We start from the raw sequence: 18,049 nt of genomic DNA, 5'->3' as shown, positions 1-18,049 counted from the left end.
AGCGATCAAGTTTTAGAGCACCTGCAATTATAAGCAAGGAGCGTGTATTTCTGAACCTGCGAGTAAATTGGATTATTTCTTGAGAGCTGTGATCCATATTTCATCTATTAGAAGTCAATTTCTAGGTTCATTATTGCATGCTTGTAAATTTCCAGAAGTCAATTTTTAAATTGGATATTAGTAGCATTGGCATCAATTATAGAATTACTTCTAAATTGTTTAGTGGTGTTCGTTTGTCCAAATTGATAAAGACTTAATCAATTAAAATTGTGATTAGCTAGCTGTGAATTTAAGGCATTATTTATTGTGTGATAATAATTTGCCTGCCAAATGTTTGACAAAATATTGAACTGTTGATTAGCAAAAGCAAATTGATGTTTGTTAAGGATATAGCCGGATAGGGGTTATTACATCCTACTATATCACCTTCATTGATGATTTCTCAAGGAAGACTTGGATCTACTTCATGAAGACCAAAGATGAGGCCTTCAGTCTATTCAAGGAGTTCAAAGCTCAAGGGAGAATCTAGTAGGGAAGAAGATCAAGGTGTTGAGATCAAACAACGGGGTTGAGTATACCTCAAACGAGTTTAGAGATTTCTACAAGGATGTAGGAATCAAGAGGGAGAAGACAACTACCTATAATCTACAACAAATGGGGTTGTAGAGAGGAAGAACATATCTATCATCAATTTTGTGAAGGTCATGATCCAAGATTAGAGTTTTCTGTTGCTTCTATGGGAAGAAGCGTGCAATACAACTGTATATTTACAAAATAGGAGTCCTCACAAGGTTTTAGATGACTAGACCCCAAAGGAGGCTTTTCTAGGGATTGAACCTGAGATAGGTCATCTTATGATTTTTGGTTGTCTATTTTATATTCATGTGCTTGAGGAGAAGAGGACAAAGTTGGAGCCCTCAAGTGAGAAGGGCATTCTCGAGGGATACAATGAAGAGTCAAATGCCTACAAGGTCTTTATACCAACACAATGAAAGATTGTTGTCAGAATGGATGCCAAGTTTGAAGAAAACTTGGCCTCCAAGAAATCTCATGATCCACCCATTGTTGCAAAGGATATTTTGTAGGAGGATTCAAAAGGTGAGAAGAGTTGATAGACTTCTAGTACAAAGAGTCAAACTTCGAGGGAGGAAAAATTATCCCCTTTTAAATTAGTTAGGAGGCCCAGATGGTTTGAGCAAACCTTGAGAGATGCCCAAGAACATGTTGAGGCTCCTAGAACCATATTCAAGAGGAGTAGGCCTTCATAGAAGTGTTTGATGTATATGGCCTTGTTGACCAACATCATAGACTTGGAGTCTTCCATCTTTGAGGAAGCAAGTAGCCAATAGTTGTAGAGAGATACCATGGTGGAGGAGCATAACTCCATCATGAAGAATACTATTTGGGAATGTGTGCAAAAGACCTATGGGAAAGTCAATAGTTACTTCTAGATGATTGTTCAAAATCAAACATGTAGTAGATTGCAATGTGGAGAAGTATAAAGTGAGATTTGTTGCCAAAGGATTTTATCATAAGGAGGGAGTAGACTATGAGGAGACCTTTGCTCCTATTGCTAGATATTGTTCTATTTGAGCTGTGATGGGTATTGCTTCAAAGTTAGGGTCGAAAGTTCTCAAAGTCCCAAAGTGTTGCGAAGTTGAAAAGTAGCATGCGAGATAGGTGATATAAAGAAAGATCCTCTCTTTCTACATTGAATATGCTGTATAGCTTGATTGATACTATTTGTTTTTATCATTGATTTTGTTTGTCTAAATTTCAAATATTTAAATTGTTGCAATGCAAAACAAGAGAAGACCTTAACAAAGCTGCCTTATTTATTTGTTGCAATGTGATCTAAAAGAGTAGGGTAGCAAAGTTTTGCCTTATTTATTTTGGAAAAACCAAAGAACCTACACTAAGAATTATGATATAAGGCTTGTTAATTGTGACATAAATTCTTACAATTAATCAAATTGCTAGATATTCAAAACTCCATTCAACATTAAATTAAATAATTCATGTGATTCAGTCTCTAAGTTCAACGTATATAAAATTGTTTTGCTATATTTGTATGCATACACCACACCACATCTGTGTATATGATGCCAACTTTGTATATAATTGTCTGTTTAGTATATATAATAAAAGGAACTTGAGAGAATTCTAGAAAAAAGGATTCTACTTATATAAATATGAAGATTTTCTGTTTTTTGATGATATTTTGCAAAGAAAGCTTCATTCTGATTTTGAAAAATAAGAAATATCACATCGAATTTTGGTGCTACTGCAAATCTTAACTCGATTGAAATTTTACAAACATTGAATGTTAAAACTTTTTCTCCAAGTGAAAAATATATCAGGAGGAGGTTGTGCAAGTGCTTTGAATCATTTATATAACTTCTTTATCATCTATGTTGTGGAAATGTTCTTTAATTTAAGAAAAAGGGAGTTATTGACTGTTTTTCTTCAAGTTTTAAGTTTTTTTGGTAAATTTGACTTTTTTTCAAAACATGATGCCCATTGCCAACTAATCACCCCGGCGATTTACTATAAACAGTAAGTGTGAGAAAAAATCCAAATGACTTACTAATAATAGTAAGTGTGAGTCAAAGTGTCAAAAATGATCTCCAGAAGGCACACCACAAATAAAATATGCCACTGTGCTGAATAATACTGAAACAAGCATAAAACATTGGGGACATCACATTGTGGTTTCTGAAAGTGGTGATATGAAGTTTAAACCGTAGTCTTTGATTTTCCATGATCCGATTTTCTACAAGTAATGATGTCTACATGTTAGAACTGGAGATGTTAGTTTTATGCATTTGGAACAACTGATTTATTGAATCTACTGAAGCTTTGATAATAGATTACATGTTTTCTTTTACTAATTATGCGACTCTGCAGATAATTCCTGGGAATGAGCCTCGTGTGATTAAAATGATGAATCGCATATCAGAGCTTGGTCCTACAATAGTGATGGGAAGAGGGGAGAGGCTGCATACCTCTGGCCATGCATACCGCGGGGAACTGGTGAGGACCAATTTAAATTATTGTTTATGCCGATGTACGGGCTTTTAAGGTAGTTTAACTTAAGATATCCATATATAGTATATACATAATTCTTGGAATCTGTTTTATTGTTACTGTATGTGCTTCACTTGATGAGTCAACATATACAAGGAATTTTTTCTGTTCTAGTAGGTGTGAAACAATATGCAGCTGTCAAGGAGGTAGCTGAGATCTGGTATATATGCATAGTACATACAATACTCATACATGTCATCATAACAAAAACACAGAAGAGAACCCAGTATATGGCTTCTAATTTCCTTTTTACAGTGTGACCCTAACAGTGCTAAATGTTTTCTTATAATGATCCCTAGCCAATTGGTTATGAATCAACTTGTGGAAATGTTGTGGTCTTATTAGCCTTTAAAATCTGATGTATTAACTAATGTCTGGTTTTCCAAATTCTGTTGCTTTTTCTTGTAATTAACATAATTTTCCAGTAAATCTGTGCTTCTCATTTTGATGCAAATACCATTTTAGCTTTTATAATAATTACAGACAATTAATCTTATAGTTTATCATTTATTTATGCTTAATTGGATGGTAGAGAGGGATGATGAGTGTCAATCAAAGTTTATCAGGCAACATTTGAAACTTGGAGTAGTTTTCAACTTTGAAAGAAAAGAATGATTAAATGTAATGTTTATGAAAATGGATGTGAGATGTAGTTGCTGGAAAAACGAAGATGTTGTTGGATGTTCTTTTTCCAAACACTATGCAGTCAATTAACTGGTTAGTTTTTGGTTGGTACCTCTGTCATAATTCTGATTTTTTGGCTAATTTTTCTAAATTATGTTCTGGGTTTGAATACTATTTATCTACAAATTATTTTAATCTTTACTTTTTGACTTTCAGAGAGCATTTATAGGGAGAGAGATACCAAGAACAAAGGAGTAATAACAATGGTAGAATGGAGTTGAAGGGTTTCAGAAAAATCCTAGAATTTATCCATAGTTTAATCTTATCAGGCAAGCTAACCCAATGTAAATACTAAAACTAATAAGACTACCCTGTGCTCGATGAATATATATTTTGACTTTCAATAATGATTTGTTTTGCTTTATTCTGAGTGTAGCTTCCTAATTTTGGGGCATCTTCTTGCATCAACACTTGAAATGTGCCTATACAGTTGAACTCTTGTGACCTTGCTTTAAGGGTAAATCGATTTTGTAAATAGTACAATATGGTCGTACACAAGTGAAGCACAGCCACATATACCAAGAATTAAATAGTAGAATTGAATGGTTGTAGTTCATGTATGAGGTATTCTCAAGCTGTGGTCGTAAACAAGTGAAGCACAGCCACATATACCAAGAATTAAATAGTAGAATTGAATGGTTGTAGTTCATGTTTCTAGGGACTTTTCTCATGTGTAATGATCCTAGATGAATATTCTATAGCTTACATACTTCTAGTGCTCGAGCAGGATATATGTGCTCTAAATTTTTTTTAATATTGTTTCTTTTGTTCCCTCTGTCGATGCGATGACTGCTACTAAATAGACAAAAGTTTATCATCCTACGACATATTACTTGTTATGCCTCCGATCTCAACAAATTTCTAAATGGTTTCAACTTGTATTTCTACTTAGATATTTGAAAGATTCAGCTCAAAGTCTTTTGCAGCTTTGCTTAGAATTTCTCTGCTGGGATGGAATCTTCGCTGTTATTTTTATTATGCTTCTTCAATGAAGAGAATACAATAAATAGACCATTTTTGTTTTGAAGAAGGATGCTGCAAATTCTCAATGTATTTATCATCTAGTTCAAATATTAATTATACATAATTTGTCTTAAAAGGAGGAAGTTCTTAGGATGGTAAAGCCCCAGCATTTCTTACCTATCCATGGTGAATTTGCTTTCCTCAAAGAACACGAACTACTCGGAAAGTCTACTGGGATTCAACATACAAGTGTAAGTTACGGGGCAGTTTTTTGCTTATATTTTATGAAGTAAAAAGAAAAGGTTTGCAGAGAAGAGAATGCCTTATATTCTGTGGCTGATTTTAAAAAAAATTGATTTAGTCACTTGATAAGGAATAAAAGCTTCATGTATTCTAACCACCTCTGTGTATTCTCATCTAGGTGATAAAAAATGGTGAGATGCTGGGAGTTTCTCACCTTAGAAATAGAAGAGTTCATTCTAATGGTTTTGTTCCTCTAGGAAAGGAGAACTTACAGGTTAGGCTGATTCTTACAAAACAATATCACTGATTTTAAATTGTTGAATACAGCTTAATGATTGTCTTGTCAATTTGAGCATTTTCCGTTGGATTAAACTGTTTCTTTTGCAAAATACAGTTGATGTACAATGATGGTGATAAAGCTTTTGGAAATTCAACAGAACTTTGCATTGATGAGAGGATGAAAATAGCAGTGGACGGCATTGTAATTGCCAGGTACACACACTTGAGTGGTTAAATAACAATATCTACATTACTACTTCAGAATTTTAGATTGTACCATTATGGATGAATTCTTTGCTTTGTTCCACATAGTCTCTTTTTTAGGGGGACTGGGAAATGTGAGGACACAAAAAGGCAGTGCGTGGGAGCTCCCGAAAAATATTAGGGAAATGGGCACATCTGAGGGCACTGTGGCATAAACATTACTATAAAGAAAAATAAAAACTTTCATGTAACAATGCAATTTTCACGTGAAAAATAGAGATAAAAATAAACAAGTTTGATGACATTATAGAATTTCTCATTTATAGTAGTAGGAAAAAAAGACAACGATACATTTATGATCCGAAAATAAAATACAAAAATAGTTAAGCTTTTCAACTTTATTGCAATAGTTCTACTACATCAGATTGTTACCCAAAAAACTAAAATCAGGACAACAGGTTGGCTGATATAGCTCAAATAGGGTGCTTGGTTCTCTACCTATTAATGGTTCGATAAGGCTTCATCATTGCCTATCTCCTTCCTGTCACTGCACTTGGGAATCTGGGATGATTGAAGATATTCAATGGTGCTGCCACCGAACTTATATGCCTATCTGTAATATGTATATTATCTTGATCAATTGTTTAGCATCCTCTAGATATACATGCCATAAGTTTCTGATTGAATTGCATATTTTGGAGCCTTTCTAGTTTGGAGACAAAGGCTACTATGAAAAGCATTCAGTTTCCTTTTCTCTCAGAAGTGAGTATGTTCTTACTCTTTCTTCTTTGCAGTGAGAAACTGTAATTTGTGATGGATGCAAATGGAAAGTTGCCTTGGCTCTGCAACATTGGTCCCACGCAATCTCCACCATCCAATTCTAATCTTTCTGCCCAATTGTTAGTTTATTTATCATTAACCTATTTTTGAACATCAGTTGTACACAATGACTTTTGGATAGCATCGGAGCTATCCTGTTTCAACTTATTTATGGATAGAAATCTGCAGTATCATGGAGTCCATGCTATTTAGCTTGAGAATGTCAATAGAAGATTGATAGGCATTGGAGGAAGTTTCCAAGGCATGTTTATTCAAATTGAAAAAAAAACTGATGAAAAAGGTTATAGAAACTTTTCATAATGTATCACTACATTTGAGTGGCTTAGATGGAATAAAGCATTTCTCAATGCACCAAAATCAAGACAACATTATGTAAGACATAAACGCACAACAAACTTAAAAGAAATTGAACCTTGTACAATCATAGAAAAGCGATATATGTTGTTGTGAACACATTTTTGGTTGTGTAAAAACCCTTGCCAATTAAGACAAATTTTTCAATTTTTGGATGTTTGACACTTGACATTTCATCAAACACTTGGCATGCTACTTGTCTGAAATTTGATTTTTGAGTTTTGTGATTGTGCTGTTTTACTTGTGGGACTGATTGCATATCACTTTTTCAACATCAATGTTTTAGATCATACTCCATAATCCAACATCAAGATGAGAGTTCAAAGGATGAAAAAAACTGACAAGTTGCAGGCTCAGCCAACACTAAAAAGATGAGAGAAGGGAAAGGGTACACAAAACCAAGGGGAGGACAAAATAAAAGAATTAACACAAATAAGAAAATATACAGATAAATTCAGTAGAGGCTACTTAATAGGTGTGGTATTTAATTTAATAGAGAAAGAAGATACACAAACCTAAAGATACAAAACTTAAACACTAATATATATGTGTGTATACACACACACACACATATTAGTGTTTAATATTTGTATCTGTAGGGTACACAAATAAGAAAATGTATATCGATAAGTTCAGTATAGGCTACTTAATAGGTATGGTATTTAACTTAATTGAGAAAGAAGATACAAAAACCTAAAGATACAAAAATTAAACACTAATATATATGTGTGTATACACACACACACACATATATTAATGTTTAATATTTGTATCTTTAGGGTTTATCCTCTTTCTGTACTAAGTTATATACCATAGATTAAGTAACCTATACTGAATTTATTATTGTACATTTTCTTGTTTGTGATTATTCTTTTCTTTTGTCCTCCCAGAGGTTTTGTGTATGAATAGCTCAAACAATAAAGGCGGGAGAAGAAAAAAGGAAAAAAAAAATATTAGTGTTTAATTTTTGTTCTTTGGGGCCTATTGTCTTTCTATATTGAGTTATACACCATACCAATTATGTAGCCTATACTGAATTTATTGATATAGATTTTCTTATTTGTGTTTATTTTTTTGTCCTCCCATGGGCTTCATGTACCCTTTCCTTTCTCTCATCTTTTTAGTATTGGCTGAGTTTGCATTGTCATTTTTGGCATCATTTGAACTCTCTTGTCCTAACGATGGATCATGGAGTGTGATCCAAAAAGTTAACATTGAAAAAATGATACACAATCAATCCCATAAGCATAACAGCATGATCATGGATACACATATATAAATGATAAAAAATAACATGGGAAACAAATGATGGAGCACACCTTAAATTTATGATTTCTCCTTGAAAAAAAATGGAAAATATAATGACATCAGATCTGATGTAGGGCTGATATAACTACAACTATGAATTTTAGTTATTTCTAATATGATGGTTATAATTAACCATTTTGATTACAAACATACGTGGATGCATAAATAGAAGCCCAATATCAACTGGGAAGTACAGCTGCCTTAAATGGTGGCCAAATTTGAAGTGGCTGATGGGCATAGGCAGCAAATGTGTAATGTCCTGAACCTGAAAAACATGCAAACTCAGTGTATAAGCAAACTAATATGCAGTATGGTGGGCTGTGATATGGCGACCAGAGGCCATGTGGTGTCTCCAAACCTGCTGTAGGGTATCAACAAGACTTCTGTACGATGTCAAAGGAAGTTTTTTGTACGGTGACAAGAGCAAGCTGTACGGTGTGGAGGAAGGATGTAGGGTGTGGAGAGACATAGAGGGAAGAGAGGGCTCTATAGAGTAGGTATAAGGGTCTTGCTGAACTAACAAAGGTATACAATGGGTTTGGTAGAGAAGGGAGGACACACAACTTCTATTTGCACCATGTACGGTGACCTTGGCACGGGTGTATGAACAATGTAGGCTGGTCTAGATGGTGGAGTGACGTTCGTGAATGGAGGATGCTGTATGGAGATGATAGTGAAGAACAGAGGGAGGTATAGAGTGCATAGAATCCTTTACTTCTGCATTGTCTTATGGTGATATGTTGTACGGAATGAACAATGATATTGCACAATATAGGTTAATGCTAGTAACGAATGATAATATCGATGATTACAGAATCAAAGAATGATGGCACTTTGGATTTGCCAGGCTCGAAACCAAGAAATGCAAGCACAATAGGGTGACGACTGAATCCCACCGAAATTACACAAGCCAAATAGGGAAGTTATTTTTCTTTTGAAATGTTGCTCAGAGCAAAAGTCCAAAACATCCTACAGGTTGGTCATAAATACCCCATTAGAGGAAAACTTTGAAGGTGCACAACAAGTGTCAATACATGAGCAAACTGTTGGATTTTACGAAAAGGTAGCATGCTGAGAAGGGGGTGAATCAGTATCCTCTAAAACTTTAACTCAAACTAAATCTGCAATGCTCTTGTCCCTTTTGCAACTTGGTAAACATATAACAGTAATCAGAATACTTGTAAATGAAAGTAACTTTGTCTAATCTAATTTTGCATGAAAGGATAAACATATACCATAAGATCATTGTAGGTAACACAAGTGTTTAGTCACGTAGAAACCCTGGGTAAGAGGGAAAACTGTAGTGGGGTTGGTACCCATAAATCCATCACTACTGTAGTAAGAGGGCACCTTGTTAGGGCTACAATGTTGTGTCACTTCTGGTGACTTACGCTACTAGGAGTAATACAAATAGATCTATTAGGATCTACCTTCTTCAAGGATTTAACAACACTGTACTAGTGTATACTCAATACAGAGATTTTATAAAAAACTGTTAGGTCTACCTTGTGAAAGAATCTAATCTGCTATAATGATTAGAGAATAACAGTAAATTGATTTGTATAATGCAACTTTGCTGGTTTAGATCCCTCTTCTGCTTACTGATATATCATTTCTTTTGATTGATAAAACAAATTCGTCCTTATGCTTCTTGAATCTCTTCTCTTCCTTCTGTATTAGGTTTAGGTATCCTCTAGAATGTATCATAGATCAAAATCAATGATCTAGAATAGTCCTCGTTCTATACTTTCCCTCCTTCCATTATCATTGGTCTTCTCTACCTTGTAATTTGCATAGTCAATTCACATTGACCAATAAATATTTTCAAATCTTTGCCACGATTTTTGTAAATAATGTTTCCTGCTCGGTAAGATCGTTTCACATTAGGTTTTGTGCCAATTCAAACTTGTATGTAGCCTTTGTACAACTCAGTGTACACTCTGTCTCTGCTAGGTAAATTGGCTATCCCTTAGTATTCTCTGAACTCTATTATGCTTCCAAATGCTCGATGACTTTAGCGCTTGGTCAATATAGAATTATTCAGTATAAGCTGATTGCTCGGTAATAACTGACCAATGCATACTTCTCTTTCTTTTTTGCTTGGGCAATATAGTGACTCGATGACAGTGTTTACTGACTAACACATTCATTTCTCCTTCACTATATTTTTGACACTAATTGGCAACATGAATGTCTATGGAAGTAACACAAACACCTATGACCAAAAAATGAAAGATGTGCTCGAGATATACATAAACTTATCGAGACCCCGAATACAAATATTGTTATTCTTTTTTAATTTAATGATGGGGATACTATAATTGTCTCATCTCAAAAATTGTGTGTCCTCAAGCAATCACAAACTGGGATGTTCCAAAATTTGTTCGCCTTCCTAGTGGCATCTTCCATCGGCAGGTCCTTCCAATGCACACAAAAATCCTTGACAGTACGTGTCCTCAACTTCTTTTTTTGGGTATCAACAATATTGGCTGGCTACATATTTAGGTTTCGTTCTTCATGGATGGAGGACAAATCATTTGACATAGTGACATGTCCTACAACCTTCTTTAGGCAAGATACATGGATTACATTATGTATTTGGCTTCCTTTGTGTAGATCCAATTCATAGGCAATCTTTTTGATCTGTTAGATCACACGATAGAACCTATAGAATCATGACCTCATCTTTTCTTTGCCATGTGCCTTTAAAGAGGATTGTTTGTAATGTTGAAGTCAGAGGTACACCAAATCACCAACTTCAAAACTTCTCTCGATTCAATGCGAGTCAACATACAACTTTTGCTAGGTCTGTGCCCTCTAAAGATTTTCCTTGAGAGATCTCAAACTATGTAAGGCTTTTTGTAGCCAATCCTTGGCCTTTTGGACATGATTGTGACTTAACATTATAACCACAAATCTTGGAGGTATGTAATTGTACAACACTCTGAATGGTGCCATTTCAATTGACATGTAGTACGTAGTGTTGTAATAGTACTCACTCAAATACAACCACTTAGCCCATGCCTTCTTGTTGTTTTGAAACATAGTTTTTGAGGTAACCTTCCATCCACATATTCACAATCTCTAGTTGTCCTTCAGTCAGTAGGTGATGGCTAGTGCTTGGTGACAACTCTATTCCTGCAAGCCAAAACAAATCTAACTAAAAAGTGTCGAGGAAGTGGCTGCCCTAATTGCTTAGTATGTTTCGTAGGAGGCCATGAAGATAGAATACCTCACGAAAGAACTAGTGTGCCACTCACGTGGCCTAAAACCTAGCTGGTATAGTCAAGAAATGTGCATACTTTGTTAGTCGGTTGTCCACTACGAATATACATTCCTTTGCTTGTACCTTGGAAAGTCTAGTAATGAAATGCATTGAAATTTTATCCCACTTTTTCTCAAGGATCAACAATGGTTGAAGCAACCTGATTAGTAGGGTATGTTTGGATTGGTTCTGTTGATAGGTAGCACATTCCCGAACATACTGTAGGACATCGTTCTCGAGTTCCTTCCATGAAAACCTTTCCTTGATTTGTTTGTAGGTCTTTAGTTACCCTAGATGCCTGGCCAAGGGGAGTTGTTTGCCTCCTTTAAAATTTTCTCCATCAACTTGGACTTAGATACCATATAAATCCCATTCTTGTAGTAAATAATGTTGCCAGCTACTTTGTAGCTATCCTCTTGCAATTCATCATCCAACTGTTGGCACAAGAAGGTGTTCTTGGAGTATTCAACCAACAAATGTGTCTTCCAATCTAATGATATTTGAGACAAGGAGCATATGGTAGGCCTCCTTGATAGAGCGTCTACCACCAAATTATTTTTCCCTTTCACGTATTCAATATCAAAGTCAAATGCTTGGATGTTGCTTACCCACTTTTGTTTCCTTTCATTCAACTCCCTTGGCTCTAGAAAATACCTTAGGTTGTGATTCGTACGGATGACAAACTTGGCCCCAACAAGGTATTGCCGAAACTTTGTTTGGGCATGCACGACGGCCAAGATTTCCTGGTCATCGATGAAATACAACTTCTCACCTCCCGAGAGCTTTTGGCTTTCAAATTAAACTGGGTGACGGTCTGGCTTTAGCATGACCCTAATGCCTTTTGTAGATAAGTCACACTCTCTCGAGTGAAATCTTGCAGTGCCCAAACCGGAAAGGAACTCATAGCTTTCTTCACTTTGTCAAACGTTTGTTGTGCCTGTTCAATCCACTGGAAGGATCCCTTCCTTATCGGATCTATTAATGATGTACTGAGCTGTAAGAACCCCTTCATGAAATTTCTATATTAATTGCACAACCAAAAGAATCTTCACAGATCTGAGAGTCTTCAAAGGTGGCTAGTTTAGAATGACTTGAATCTTTTCTTGATGTACCTGAACCCCTTGATCACTAACAATGTGTCCTAGGTTTTGTATCTCTTGTCATTCCAAATTCACATTTGGACCTTTTAGGGAACAATGATTGTGATTTCATAATTTCGAGTACTTTGTTCAAATGCCTTAGATGCTCCTCCAACATCTTACTATAAATGAGTGTGTCATCGAAAAACACCAACAGGAACTTGTGCAGTTGCTAATTGGAGATGTGGTTCATGCAAGATTAGAATGTAATTAAAGCATTGGTCAACCCAAATGGCATGACTAGGAACTCAGAATGCCCATCATGGCAATAAGAGGCTATTTTCTCCACATCTTGCTCCCTTATGTAGATTTGTTGATAATCAGAATGGAGGTCTATTTTGGAAAAGTAAACTATTATTGAACTCATCCAGCAACTCATCGATCTTAGGTTTCAGATACTAGTTCTTGATGGTCATCTTATTCAACCCATAGTAGTCCACACACATCTTTAGGGTTCCATCCTTCTTTACTAGTACTACTGATGACATAAAAGGGCTAGAGCTGGGTTCTATCCATTCCTTGTTGAGAAGCTCCTAGATAATCTTTTCAGTCTCATCTTAATTTTTTTAGAATGACAGTATAGTGTGGTGCTGACAGGCTTGGCACGAGTCTCCAATTCAATAGTTTTCTCAAAGCCTTAGTTTGGAGGTATGCTAGGTGGGAATGTCAACAAAAACCATATCATACTTATCCAATACAACCAAAAGCTCATCATCTTGGTAGTAAGTTTGTTGCCTCTGATTAGTTTCTATTGAGATCAAGTGACGTGCTGCCCAAACAATGTCACCATGTGGGAAGATGGCTTCCATCTGTTGTGCCAAGATCTTTTTTGGGCCATCATTTGCCATTCTTCTCAAAACAACCTTTTTGCCATCAACTTCAAATGAGAACTCCATTTGTTTGAAACTTAGTTTGAATTCGGCAAGAGTCTTCATCCACTGGATGCTCAACATGACCTCAATGTCATCTAAATCTAGTACAAAGAAGTCATCTGTCACTATGTGGTTTCCCATGGCAATGCTTAGTTGTGGGACCAAATGGGTACATGATAAGAGGCTTCTTCCTGCCACTTTGACTTGGAATTCTGCATGCAACTCTATAGGTATACCTCTTTGCTTCAAAAGTGATGAGTTAATGTAATTAAGTGTGACCCTACTGTTGAGCATCATTATGACCCTCTATCCTTGGAGAGTCCCTTGTACTCGGAAAACAATGCACCTTATGCCACTAGCAAGGGCGATGGTGCTTCCTTGTTGTACTAGTGGGGCGATCCTCTCTATGTAGCTTATGTTGACCTTCCTTGCAAACTTGTTGACTATCTCCTTCCGCAACCGGTTCCTCATGCTCCTCCTCATCCTACATTACGTCAATGTAATGTATTTTTCCTCTTCCTAAGCATCTATGCCCAGGTTCGCATGACTCTTTGAAGGTTAAATTGAGCTTTCTCTTCCTAAGCTCTTGTCTGGTGGCTACATCCAATGATGCCTTCTTCGGATGGGGTTTGTTGTGTTTCTGCGTCAGAGCCATTGGTGGTTTGGTGTATGAATAATTTTGACAAGATGAAGTTGATTATGTTTCCATGCTTCGGGCTTTCTTGATTGCCTTAGAGAAAGTGTTGGGGTTGAGTCCTTTTACCCATCCCTTTAATGGCTCCGCTAGTCCATCCATGAATGGCACAATTTGTTGTCTCTCCAAAATATCCGTTACCAACACAAATAGGCTTTCGAACTTAATAATGTAACCATCAACTAACTTGGTGTTAATGTTGTAGCTGTAGTCAGATTGAATTGATCTAGAGTTAATCCCCAATGGTTATTAGTAAAACATGAATTGGTTTTGATTAGTCATCAATTAGACATATATACATATACATATACAATTGTCAATAATGTCTAATGGAAATTAACTTAACATAACCAATATTGACTAACATAGAGACATGTCTCTTCTACTCCTATATATATGCATTTGGATATGTACTTGGAATGCATAAAAATAAATGGCAGTGTTATTACATTTGCAAAAAATGATCCTACAAAACTCAACATGGTATCACAGCTAGACTACAAATGTAATGGATGATAATATTGCAAGCTGTAAACTACATATGTAAACACCTTCTCAGTGAAGCCAATATACGGGGACCTAAACAATTGAGAGCAATGTCACATAAGAGATTTCTGCATGGTTGCAATGTCATCCAATGATGTGAGAGAGACGATAAAAATATGTTCAGCCATAGGTAGATCATAGAGAATGACAATGGATGACGTTTCAGTCATCGCATCCCTGATTTCCTACACCCATAACTATTTTAAAGGGGAGCCTGCACAAACATGGTAATAAAAAATATCACACAACTCTCTGCAATTGAGAATGCAAATGGAAAAACAACATTACACCATGCGACAAAACTAGACAATGAAACTAGTGGACTCAAAATCATAGCAATGCTCCTTGAAAAAGAAGAAAGCCTTACATATGAAGTTAATAATGAAAATAGGACTCCTCTACATTCAGCTGCTACATGAAGCCATGTCAGAATGTGTAGAATCCTCTTGGAGAAAAATGTAAATGTCACTTCTAGAGATAAGGAAGGTCAGACTCCTCTCCACTTATGATTGGGGGCAAAATGAAGAGGTCGTTTGTGATTTAATTTTAGTGGAAGAAAAGGAGTGTGTTGAAGGGAGCATTTTGTTTGTGGATGTGAAGGACAATAACGGAAAGACGCCTTTGGATACAGCTACATTTATTGGCCAAGTCAAACAATATAAAAAGAGGGGACAATGATGTATCTTCTTGATTGTATGGTTGAAGACGAAAGATTATATAATAGAAGACATATCAAATACAACAATCAATTAAAACACAACATGCTTATGTTACACTTAGTTGACTATGAAAATCAGTTTAAATAATGGTTGCCTAAGCTATTCATGTGAGAAGGATGTTGCCACATGAAATATTGTGATAGCAAAACATCAAATCAATTTGAGGCATCTTTATTTCCAGGATCAAATGGAATATTTTAAAGATTAGACTTCCAAGCAAAGATGATCCTCCAAATTGCAGTCGCTGGCTCTAAAAATATATTGAAGCTTTTGAGAGACTAAACATTGGCTTTCGCTAGAGATGGTTTGTTGAAAATGTTGATGTATCCATAAATGGTCTCAAAAGGCTAGAATTATAGGAGTCTTTGACGTGGGGTTCTCAGAGTTGGATGTCTACCCTTACAAATTGAAATAAGAGCCTCTATCTTAATCACTCATGTGGCCTCCCAAGAGATGTATTTATATTTGTATGAAAATTCGCAGTGGCTAATATGACCAAATCTGTAATGTTTATACATTTGACTGAAAAAGATGGCTTGGCAAACATTCAACATTCTATTGAGAAACTTACGTAGTGAACGAGGTGCTTGTGATAATAGTGGCCTTGACATGGGAGGATGAGAACCCTCCTCGTAATGTGTGATTTCTGGCACATGTAACCGCAGATGCAAGGGAAATCTCTAGACTCGTTGTTTTTTTAATAATCTTTGTTCCTAATGCTTCACATGCCCCTGCCATATTTCATTGCTGGAGCAAAATGACTGTGGTAAGACTCTTCCAGGCTACCTTAGACTCGCATTGTCTTATGACATTTTCAGAGAAGCAATCACATCCTGCTATTTTATGTCTTTGTGATTTGGATGAGAAGACCTGATAGAGAATTTCAGTCAATGTTCAAATGTTGATTGCCTATATCTGGCTTGTATCTTGGTACGGTGAAACATGGACGTGGAAGGCACATATATATCAAGTTTACGTTGTAATATCTTTGTGTCACATTGTTGTCAATATGTGTGATGTTTTAGAGTTATATAGGCAACATATTAAACGTGGCAAACATCATCATCATAGAGGTGATGATTAAGTATCATAAAGACAACAACTTGTCAAACAACAATGTCAAGTATCAAGAAAATTGCAATGATAAATAAAATGACAACATTTAATAATCAATGGGAAAAGAAAATAGTATTGGTTACAGTGTCACAAATTGATATCGTCTTGAGAAGGCACAATATCCTTTACAAAAGGATTAACATAACAAAAGTTTCAGCTCGAATCCTTATCTGCAATAAGAAAATAACAAATTGGTTGAACTGCCTTACGAGAATAAGGAGTATATTTATGGGAATGATCAGGGATTTGAAAGAACAGATCTGAATTTTGATATTTTTAAGGAAAGTTGAAAAGATCAACAAAATCCTTTGGAAGTAAATAAGTCTTCATTTCCTCTTTATGACTGTCCTGGCCTAGTTGGATTTCTCAAAAGATCTTTGATGCTCTTAACTAAGGTGTACAAATAGTGTTCTCCAAATTTGATTTACCTTCGGTATTTGCAAGAGGCATTGTTCAGGCAGCCTTCTCGAGATAAATGTGTTGTAGCTCTTACCATCTCTACTGACACTTATAGATGGAATTTGTATTATTCAAATGTCATAATTCAAATTGGGTTGGCAACAGTCTGTGTGGAAGATAAAAGTATTCATTTGGATAAGTAAAGAAAGAGGAAGTCAGCGGATTGAGAATGAAGTGTAATAGGAGTGGACAGTAATATGAACATTTCCAAGCGGCAAGAGATTTGTATAATTAGGGCAACTTCTTGTCCAGTGTATCAACACTATTGCAGCTTTTAAAGGTCGAGTGTTTGATCAGTTCTTAGTCGTGTTTTCTTCCTCAAATGCATCCCTATATGGTTGGTTGTATTTTGCCATCAATTCAATTAAAGAATAGAGGATTCAAAATTCAAAACCCATGGGAAGCATGTGGACGACATTAAATTTGAGGAGAAAACTCTCTCCTTGGTGCTACTAAAATTGTGTGTCAATTTAGAAGTATATAATAAGAGTGGGAGTTTTACATTACGGGAGGGAGGTAAGATAAGATAACATAATAATAATAATGTCCAACAAAAAACCACGAGGGTTTATGGGACTGAGCATACAAACAAAAGAGCCAGCCCAAGCAGCAACACCAAAATGTTAACAGAGAAGAAATAAACAAAACAAGGAGAGTAACAAGGTAAGGACTAAGGATCCTTCCTTGCCACAAAGAAATCAGTAATAGAGAGGCAAGGCCATGAACGATCAAGAGCCATAGAATGCCTTCGGGAACCACTGACTAAATGTCTTTGCCTGGAAAGACTAGTACAGTGTTTGACCGATCTGGAATGAGGAGTACTGGATGGCCTTCTCAATCCCCAAGGAGAAGGCAAGGGAGAGAAATAGGCGGTGATACGCTAGTTAGAAATATGACCCTGAGGTATGAATGATTGCAGGGTATACTCTCGAAGCTAGGTGGCCTCTTGAAGATAAAGTGCAAGACACTGCTGGTAAATATAGTTGAAGAACTCTAAAAGTGAAAAACAATCTTTGAAAAGGCAATAAAATCTCCCTCTGATCTCGTAGTAGATAGGGCATCTAAATAAAAAGTGGGTCTCAATCTCAACTTCTGCCATAGTACACAGTCGACAAATCCGATCATCTCTATCCATATGGTGATTGGTCCGAACCCGAAGCCAGTGAGAGCCAACTCTGAAGGAGCCCAAAGAAAACTGGAGAGCATGACTCTAGTGCCAATAAAGTTAAGCAGGACGAACAACAAGACCATTTTGAACCTCTAGAAAATGCTCAGCA

The 18,049-nt window shown here is 36.0% G+C and overlaps 1 protein-coding gene across 4 annotated transcripts in view; it reads left to right on the top strand.

The window, feature by feature from the left end:
- LOC149543802 (ribonuclease J-like) overlaps positions 1-18,049 on the top strand; it is a 306,576-nt gene that overhangs the window by 212,962 nt on the left and 75,565 nt on the right. For all 4 annotated transcript variants that reach the window (XR_016355684.1, XM_089798486.1, XM_089798485.1 and 1 more), the window contains 4 exons: positions 2,908-3,033; positions 4,872-4,985; positions 5,156-5,251; positions 5,372-5,469. Coding sequence is in view for 3 of the 4 variants with exons in the window: in XM_089798486.1 (XP_089654612.1) it covers positions 2,908-3,033; positions 4,872-4,985; positions 5,156-5,251; positions 5,372-5,469 (434 nt within the window). In the remaining variant the exon portion in view is untranslated. The remainder of the gene's footprint in view (positions 1-2,907; positions 3,034-4,871; positions 4,986-5,155; positions 5,252-5,371; positions 5,470-18,049) is intronic.

Source organism: Cupressus sempervirens, chromosome 8 (genome assembly GCF_028749045.1).
Source record: "Cupressus sempervirens isolate cs-2001-9-10 chromosome 8, ASM2874904v1, whole genome shotgun sequence".
Classification (NCBI taxonomy): Eukaryota; Viridiplantae; Streptophyta; class Pinopsida; order Cupressales; family Cupressaceae; genus Cupressus; species Cupressus sempervirens.
The sequence above is the reverse complement of the archived record's forward strand: the minus strand, read 5'-3'. Positions and strand labels throughout refer to the sequence as shown.